The 9,995-nt window shown below is 44.6% G+C and overlaps 1 protein-coding gene across 4 annotated transcripts in view; it reads right to left on the bottom strand.

Moving 5' to 3' along the window:
• Positions 1–2,323: 2,323 nt before the first annotated feature.
• Positions 2,324–9,995, bottom strand: part of LOC116945488 (ATP-binding cassette sub-family C member 8) — a 130,580-nt gene continuing 122,908 nt past the window's right edge. For all 4 annotated transcript variants that reach the window (XM_076069296.1, XM_076069298.1, XM_076069297.1 and 1 more), the window contains one exon: positions 2,324–9,315. In XM_076069296.1, coding sequence (XP_075925411.1) covers positions 9,181–9,315 — 135 coding nt within the window. In that variant the 3' untranslated portion in view covers positions 2,324–9,180. The remainder of the gene's footprint in view (positions 9,316–9,995) is intronic.

The raw sequence follows: 9,995 nt of genomic DNA, 5'->3' as shown, positions 1-9,995 counted from the left end.
ACCCTCCTCCTCGTCACACGGCGTCACAAAAAGTCACCCCCCCCCTCAAATATGACGTCACAAAGCTCTGCCCCCCACCCCCCCCCCAAAAAAAAATAAACATGCTTCAAATCCCTTTCAACTATTGTCATTTTAGGGAGTATTTAATGTGGCGCTGCACTCTGATGTTGTAGGAGAAAACATTTATTAAAAAGTCTACTTAATTAAATAGAACGTGTTGTCTATATTTATTTAAAGTTGCGCATTTTGATGTGACGTCACATTTCTAAAACTCTCCCCCACCTCGTCACACATCGTCACAGATATATGACCCCCCCCCACCTCCCCTAGGTGCGTGACGTCATTTATGTTCGGCCCTTTAGTGCTTTCGTTGAGAATGTCGAGCGTATATCCAATGTCCAACCAACTTTCCTTTCCGATCATATTTTCGTATGTGTGTTGAACTTCTTTCGCACTGCACATAGCCAACCGTCCTCATGATACAAAAAAAAACAAGTGGATAATAGTAAATCTAGTGATGCTGACCCTACTACTCACGCGGGTATTAGGTGTGACGAGTCATAGGGTCGCGGATAAGAGGAGTTTTTATTCACTAGGGTTTCCACGATAATCGCGTTTTCACCGTCCTGTAACTTTGTAATCGTTTTTCGGTTTTATTGTTTTGTTTTCACGCTCCGTTCTCTTTCTGGTCGGATAAACGATTATGTAAACGTTCTTCAGCTGCAGTTCACTCAACCTGAGCTCTATTTTTTTTCTAATCATTGCAATTGTACAATCCATAATGCACATTCTGTCAATGACAATGACGTATTGAGTATTTAGACGACTATTTATTGTCTAGGAATGTTTTTTTGTCCAGGGTTTTTTCCATGTTTATTTCAATTATTTTGTTTACAGTGTATTTGGCATACAGTACAATACTTGTTTCAATTGTGACGTTGTCTATGTTTGATTGCCCTGTACCGAAACCCCGTTATTTAGATAAGGCTTAAATATTGAATATCGCGGTTTTGGCTTTCGCGGCACTTTACAAGAACGTAACCCCTTGCGATGTTCACGGGTCTCCTGTAATTCAGTGAACTACACAGGACACGTGTTTACCATGGAAAGCATCGACGAGCCTCGTGACTTTCTTATCAGGAGGCTCTTGCCCGATTTGTGTTGCTGTAGCAGGGGTCGACACAGTAGGCGCCACGTGTTTCCCAGCACAGCTTCGCAAAATGTTGCCACACAATGGCCCACTCTTGCGAATGACGCCACAGGGTCTTTAAATTCCACTGGCGATACGTGGCACGTGTGTTTTTAGTGTCAATACACCACTTTACAAAGATGTATTTATGTAAATGGTTAATCGCTTTTTAAGTCAGAACGTCAATAATTGTGCTATTGTCATTAAATATTTTGTCAGGAAGGATATTTAGAATATTAAAAAAACGATGTTCACCATAAAACAATATTTTGCTCAACGGGTGATACGATTATCGTGGACTATGTTGTACAATATATATCGTTGTATCGCCACAAAGCTGAATGCAGATGAGAATCAGAATCTTTATTTACTCCTGGAGGAATCCGATAAGCTATGAAGCTTTTTTTCACAGATGCCCAGTAGGGGGCGGGGCAAAACGTTCCAACAACAGACAATACAAACACACGATAGGCGTGCAAAGTAGAGGAAAGGTAAACAAGTGGTTAAACATAAATAAAGTGTATACGTACACATTGCACGTGAATTCATCAATAGCAGTGGCCTTGAAAGGACAAATGTTATAGCGCCTGCTAAAATAAATTACATTTTTTTATCTCCGACGGTTGAAAATGTAATTGACAAAATGTGTTGATTCGGAAAAAGTTCAGTTAACAATAAATTACGGCTCTTACAACTCAGTTGATTATTTACAGTGTCCGCATATTCGAGCGGTGGCACAGTGGTTAGCGCACCGCAGCATGATGAAGCAACGCCAAGGCGACACCGACACGGGGTGGTGGATCCGGGGCATTGGAGACTTTTTGGGATTGGCGACGGTTTGGCAATCATCATTGGGCTCTGCAAGTTCGTTAACTTCCTATGTTACAAAACAATGGTTCCTTCCTAGAGACGGGTGACGTCAGTGCGCCGTGATGTATGCATTGTTTGTAATCTCAACAATAGCTTCCCGTTAAGAACGCTCCTCTCTGGATCGACTGGAATTCACCAGCTTGGCTCGCTACTCACGGGAGATTAATTCCGGCATTTGCCTGATGATACTGCTGGTATGTAATTGTAAAGTCGCCTCAATATTTATCCGAGTATAAGCAGTAAGAGAAGACTCCGACGGTAGTGTCGATTGGACCCAAATGGGTAAAACGATTTAATAAAATATACTGTCTCACACTTGGAACAATCGGTGGCGTGTTTACTTTCACTGTGACACTTTTATTATTATTGTACAACCTGATGTAGAGTTCTCATAACACAGCCGCTCTCTCCTCTTCTCCAGGATTAACTGCCCTTCCACCCCCTTTTAACTGCCCTTCAGCTCCCTTAACTGCCCTTCAACTCCATTAACTCCGTTAACTGCCATTTCAACTCCCTTAGCTGCCCTTCCACCCCCTTTTAACTGCCCTTCAGCTCCCTTAACTGCCCTTCAGCTCCCTTAACTGCCCTTCAACTCCCTTGACTGCCCTTTAACTCCCTTGACTGCCCTTTAACTCTCTTAACTGCCCTTCAACTCCCTTAACTGCCCTTCAACTCCCTTAACTGCCCTTCAACTCCCTTAACTGCCCTTCAACTCCCTTAACTGCCCTTCAACTCCCTTAACTGCCCTTCAACTCCCTTAACTGCCCTTCAACTCCCTTGACTGACAACTCCGTGGTTGTCCGCTGATCACACTCCCACGTCACAGCCACGAGCTGTCGAGACGGGGGGCTCTGTCCACTCAGTGGCGCTGTTCACATTCACAGTCAGCACCACGAGTCGGGGTCTCACCCCTGTACTTCTCTGTTCTTCTGCCACATCATTTTGCTACGACTGTATATAGCCCCTCAATTCATTATACATGAGGCAATCGCTTCATACAGATTGTGTGCCAATATATACAGTGAGGGAAAAAAGTATTTGATCCCCTGCTGATTTTGTACGTTTGCCCACTGACAAAGAAATGATCAGTCTATAATTTTAATGGTAGGTTTATTTGAACAGTGAGAGACAGAATAACAACAAAAAATCCAGAAAAACGCATGTCAAAAATGTTATAAATTGATTTGCATTTTAATGAGGGAAATAAGCATTTGACCCCCTCTCAATCAGAAGGATTTCTGGCTCCCAGGTGTCTTTTATACAGGTAACGAGCTGAGATTAGGAGCACACTCTTAAAGGGAGTGCTCCTAATCTCAGCTTGTTACCTGTATAAAAGACACCTGTCCACAGAAGCAATCAATCAGATTCCAAACTCTCCACCATGGCCAAGACCAAAGAGCTCTCCAAGGACGTCAGGGACAAGATTGTAGACCTACACAAAGCTGGAATGGGCTACAAGACCATTGACAAGCAGCTTGTTGAGAATTTTATTGTTTTATATTTTTATTATTTTGTTTCCATTCTACGTGACTTTACCGAAAGAACCAAGAATATAAGGTGACAACAGTTGGTGCGATTATTCGCAAATGGAAGAAACACAAAATAACTGTCAATCTCACTCAACCTGGGGCTCCATGCAAGATGGAGCCCCAGGGAGGATCTTGTCAATGATCTCAAGGCAGCTGGGACCATAGTCACCAAGAAAACAATTGGTAACACACTACGCCGTGAAGGACTGAAATCCTGCAGCGCCCGCAAGGTCCCCCTGCTCAAGAAAGCACATATACATGCCCGTCTGAAGTTTGCCAATGAACATCTGAATGATTCAGAGGACAACTGGGTGAAAGTGGTGTGGTCAGATGAGACCAAAATGGAGCTTTTTGGCATCAACTCAACTCGCCGTGTTTGGAGGAGGAATGCTGCCTATGACCCCAAGAACACCATCCCCACCGTCAAACATGGAGGTGGAAACATTATGCTTTGGGGGTGTTTTTCTGCATAGGGGACAGGACAACTTCACCGCATCAAAGGGACGATGGACGGGGCCATGTACCGTCAAATCTTGGGTGAGAACCTCCTTCCCTCAGCCAGGGCATTGAAAATGGGTCGTGGATGGGTCTTCCAGCATGACAATGACCCAAAACACACGGCCAAGGCAACAAAGGAGTGGCTCAAGAATAAGCACATTAAGGTCCTGGAGTGGCCTAGCCAGTCTCTAGACCTTAATCCCATAGCAAATCTGTGGAGGGAGCTGAAGGTTCGAGTTGCCAAATGTCAGCCTCGAAACCTTAATGACTTGGAGAAGATCTGCAAAGAGGAGTGGGAAAAAATTCCTCCTGAGATGTGTGCAAACCTGGTGGCCAACTACAAGAAACGTCTGACCTCTGCGATTGCCAACAAGGGTTTTGCCACCAAGTACTGTCATGTTTTGCAGAGGGGTCAAATACTTATTTCCCTCATTAAAATGCCAATCAATTCATAACATTTTTGACATGCGTTTTTCAGGATTTTGTTGTTGTTATTCTGTCTCTCACTGTTCAAATAAACCTACCATTAAAATTATAGACTGATCATTTCTTTGTCAGTGGGCAAATGTACAAAATCAGCAGGGGATCAAATACTTTTTTTCCCTCACTGTATATATTTATTTTACCAGGTAAGGCCCACTGGGCTATGTAGCTCTTTTTCAGAAGCGACCTGGCCACAATTGATAGCTCAACGAAGTGGCTTATCACGTGGGAATTTATAGCAGCCAAATGCTCTATACGCGCGTTTCTAAATGTGGGGGGAAACCGGAGGTCTCGGAGAAAAATCTACGCGACCACGGGCAGAGAGACATGCAAACTCCAAATAAACAGGCGTCAGGGTTGGGATTGAACCCACTTCCTCCTGCATAGCAAGCGAGGGAGTTAACATCAGCGAACCGTCATACGGAATGGTTAAATATTGGCTGGCCTGAACCCCAACACACCGCGTGCTGAAGCAATGCAAACAATTCTCGCGCTTGTTCACGTGCCAACTCTATTTATTTATTTGACTGCGCCAGGTGGAGGAGAAGTGGACGACACACTGATATTTTACTCTGACCCGACAAGTCATGCACAAAATATGACGCTTGCGTCTATCATCGACCACTTACTAAATGACTTGTGCATTAAAAAAGAAAAAATTCTGGTAGTGAGGAGGATTTTTCTTTGTAATTGTCGGACGACACAGCGAGACGCGATGCCCTCGGTAGAAAAGTGACCGTTTGGTTTGCTGTGCCCTCATGGACCTCCGCTAGTCGGTGCCAATCACCAAATCACCGGCAATTATTTATCATGACGCTTGTTCTGCCCAGGAAAGGCTTCACTGAGTTCTCAGCTCTCTTTCTTTTTTGTATCTATGTACGTTGAACTTATGAATCGCCGGAGGCCTATAACGCCAACCTGCTGTGTTCATTATCCACCCCGGAGCTCTCTCTGATCGTCGTGTCGCTCCTGCGTGTTTACCCCATCGCACAGCTTGACGCCGTGTGAGGGAACAAACACGCATTCTCACACGCGTTCTGGGACGGTTCAGAAATCCCAAATTATGCCATGAAATTTGCAGAATTGAACCTCATGGCGGTACCCCGGGGTCCCATCATGCCCCGGCTCTCGCACAATGTCCGTGCTGCAGTCATGTTTAGTCTGTTGATGGTCGGCGATGCTGGGAATCGACGCATCTCGACGAGCTGTACACGATGCACTATTCAAAGTTTAATTTTTGATAACGGATTTTTTTATGCTAATGTTTGGCGTTTCGACATCGCGCGGCAGCACTGATTTCGGATTGATTGGTTACCCCCAGTCGCGGAGTGAAGTACACCCCTGGAAAAAATAGTGTCCCAGAAATAAAATATTTTAATTGCCTCGGGCATTTTGTATTGTTTGGCACCCCGGGGTACCGCTATGAAGATCAATAAACAAATGAAGTATCAGCTGAGAGCCGTCCATACGTTATTATTAATAACACCCATAAAGTTACCCGACTCCTGTCTCAAACTACCGCCTCTGAATAACAAAATAATATTACCTTCATGTCTCTAATGGAGTTTGTCTAACCCATCAAAAACGCTTACATTTTAATTACAGACCATTATTCATGAGAGAAATGTCACGCGACCACTTGGGATTTGAACCAAGAACCTTCAAATGAACCGGTGACTCGACGCTTCAAACACAGACATTGAAGCTGAGAGTCGTCCAGCCGAGCAAATACTGCAGTTTTAATCCCAAGGCTCAACACATTGGCCTCGGCGCGCACACACACACAGAAGCCACGTCGTTACACGCGCGGTACAAAGCGCCAGATTCAATCGCTCCGTGACCCACGTGTGCGCGATTTGCCGCAGCAATAGAGTCTTGTCGCTCTCCCATACAAAGCCGTGGGCAATGTGCGTGCAGCTGTTGCGACGTGGACATCGACCGTGTTGTCCGGTAAATTATGAATTTAATTAAAATATCTACAGTACTAGTTCATAATGCACAAAGGTGATTAATAACTTCACGGACAGAAAACAACTTGATCTCAACAGTTTACACGAGGATTAACCTGATGCCACTTCAATTGACTTTGGCAAACATTTGCATTAAATGAAGTCCTCTGTACTCGTGTATGTCAACATTTGGTTAAGATTATGTTTGTATCCTGTTCAGGCTCATGTGTTGGCACGAAGGCCATTCCACAAGTGTTCTGCTAAAATGGACAAAAATCCGCAAACACGTTTTGTCTTTTGTATTAATCAGACCCCGTGCGTTTCCTGTACAGCTCATTTTATATGTTTACTGTGACTTCGATAATCCAATTAAAACTTCTGAAGAAAGAAAAGTAATGTATTCAATAATGCTCCCATGAAGAGGTGATGATTCTTTTTTTTAAATTAAGTTTTCGCGGCTATTTAATGAGGGCAAAGTGAAGTGTGCTTTCACTGCTAATGACTACACCAATGTTCCCGGACACTGAACAATGGCGTGTACATAAAAGCAACGTGCTTCCAGTTCAACGTCATGTATTTCATCACTGCCACACAAACACACTTGACAATTAAATACACGCGGACAAACGTCGGGCTGACTTAAAACAACAAAACATTTGAAACTAACGTGTACAACGCCCAAAACTGAACAACTGCGAGAACAATATATATACACAGCACTTTGTGGAAATGCGTTACGGCAATCCCCTCGTCATTTTCTAATGTCGCACGAACCTTTACGTTTTGGTGTAGCGCCCACAAGATGTTCTCTTGTCAACAGAATTACCAAACACGGATCCACTACAACCAGGACGTTGCCAGCCATTGCACAGTTCGCACGTGCGAACAGATGGTGCTAGCCGTGGTGGGAAAAGTGAAAAACTTCACCCAGCTCAGCGCCGATGCAACGTTTGATTCGGGAATCGGCGGCGGAAATGCAATTCACAAAATGTCAATTTGTATTCAGCGTTGCAGTGCAGGAACAAATCAAGTTGAACGAATTTGATTTGCATCAACGTCCACCACGATTGTCCTACCACGCCCAGCAAATTCCAACTCCGCACGAGAGTCCTCAGCTGATGCGGAGCTGTGTTATCATCAGCCGTTATGATTCGGCACTGTCATCATTATCATCTTGATCGTGTAAAAGCACTTAATATATTAATGTTATAAATAATGGTACTTTTTGCACCTAAAAAGATAACTCAATACAACACGAAGCCATGGCAACCACCCCTTTCTTTCTTCTCTGACTCTCCCCAATCACCAGCTGATAATAACGATATGACATTTATGGCATATCCACCCATCACTTTAGTCGTTCCCTATTGCCGTACAAAAACTGGAGGAAGGGCCTTTGCTATCGATGCCCCCAGGGTCTGGAATGCTATTGCCAATAAACTGCAACTTGAATCGCTACCAATAAGATCTTCACTCAAAACTGCTCTAGAGGAGTTGTACACCCCTAGCTGCCACTACTATTCATTGGCGTAAAATAAAATAAAATGTTTCGCTCCGGATGATGCTGCAAAGTATTATCTGTATTTTGATTTAGCGTGCTCATCTTAAAGGTGCATTGAAAAATTTGATACTCCGACTGATGCTTCTGTTGTTGTGGAGTAACTAATGCAGCCAGCTATGGCTCTAGGATTTGGTATTACATGTTATTTATGTACTTTATTGAAAAATTTCGGTGACAGTCCCTGTGATCACTGTTACGTTGCAATTTTGGCTTTATTTTTTGGTGATTTCGAAAAGTTCTTTGGTTTGGACATGTTTGTTTTGTTGTAGTACGGAGTTAGACTGATGGCCTTAATCTAAGTTGTCTTGTGGTTGTTGTTGTTTGACTTGCATTCCACTGGGATTTTATGCACACAGCGTTGGCGTACGGAATATTTTGCTGGTTTTTTTCATGGATTTTCTGTTTGCACAGTCACATAGTCACTTTAAGATGTTTTTCTTGTTCGTGTTTTTGTTTTTATGTTTGTTGTGGTTGCACCCGATTCAAGAGCCGAATAGCTCACAGGGCTATACCAAAATAAATAAACTGAAACTTTCCAACGACCGCTCTGCATACCCAGAAGATTCCAAAGCACCGTGACATCGTCATACGTGCCAGGCCCATGGCTTTTTTTGGCTAATTCACCCTGAAGCGCTCGAATGTCCTCATGAACTCATGGACACTGCGCCATCAGTCGTCTGATGGAAAGTGAATGTCCATTCACTTTTCACAGCATCTTGAGATGCCGTTGTATTTAGAATTTTTTATAAACCTAAATTGCATTGCAATACCATTGTATACTGGGAACAAAATCAGTCTGGGTAGGTGGAGATGGTGGACGAGGAGGTTAAAGGTCATCTCCAAGTCCAACCTCTGGCTGTCAGTGCCGATAAACACCGTCCAACCTCTCCGTATTATTCAGGTTGTCCCACTGCCCACGGAAGTGTACCGCTGCTCAGGGCATCATGGGTAAACGTGTTCGGCAGGGATTTTGCTGGTCGGCAGAGCCGCACAAACGCGAATGGCCTCTGCTAATAGGAATGGTTGCAGTCACCGTCGTGCCCATGTGTATAGGCCGCGAGACCTTGGGTGTGTGCACGCAAAGAGGGGGGGAAGGGAGCATCATTTGTCCGCCCGCACAAAGGAAGCGAACATGCTGTCGTGCGCGAGCAGCGTGCTGGGCGTGTCGTACTCCAGCACGCTGCCGCGCTTCAGCACCATCACCAGGTCCGCCGTCAGGATGGTGTGCACGCGATGCTGCACGCATAGACGCACACAAGAGACAAAGATTCCCCGTTAGCCAATACAAGACCGTTGGGGCAAAGTGCTGTTCGCGAGCGCCAACGGAGGCCATCGTGGCGTCCGAGGGGGTGATGTGGCCAGCAGCGAAGTTGATGTTTACACCCCCGCAACAGGAACATATTTCAGGCTGAGTTGATTTAGGGAGGCCCTAGACCGGTTCAGATTTCACTCAACACCGACGTTAGACATGGCTTGGAATTTAACCCATGTCATGGGGTTCATAGCACAGGGCTCTAATGACTACAAAGACAAACATTTCCCCCATAGCCATTAACAGATTGTTGGGGCAAGTGCTGTTAGTGAGCAACCATGAAGGCTGACACGGCACATGAAGTGTCTCTTCTTTGCCAACATCACGCCCGGCTGCTTTGTCTCTCCTCCAGTACCAAGTTCTCATTACAGGCTGAGTTGGCCTAGGGGGGGTCCAGGACCGGTAAAAATATTCATAACTATTATTGATCATGAGCAGGAATCGAACTGAGGTTGCAAAATTCACAGTGAAGTGTGCTAACTACTACGCAACGCAGCACAAAAAGACACACACAAGCACATGGAAGCACACTTATGCTGGGGCATGTACACTCATACTCGCATGTCAATATACATTCAATGCTTGCATTTGCATGTAGAGTACA

The sequence above is a fragment of the Petromyzon marinus genome, chromosome 24 (genome assembly GCF_048934315.1).
Source record: "Petromyzon marinus isolate PM22_M1 ecotype Great Lakes invasive population chromosome 24, UKy_Petmar_22M1.pri1.0, whole genome shotgun sequence".
NCBI classification, from domain to species: Eukaryota; Metazoa; Chordata; class Hyperoartia; order Petromyzontiformes; family Petromyzontidae; genus Petromyzon; species Petromyzon marinus.
Note: the sequence above shows the minus strand (reverse complement) of the source record. Positions and strands in the feature narration are given on the sequence as shown.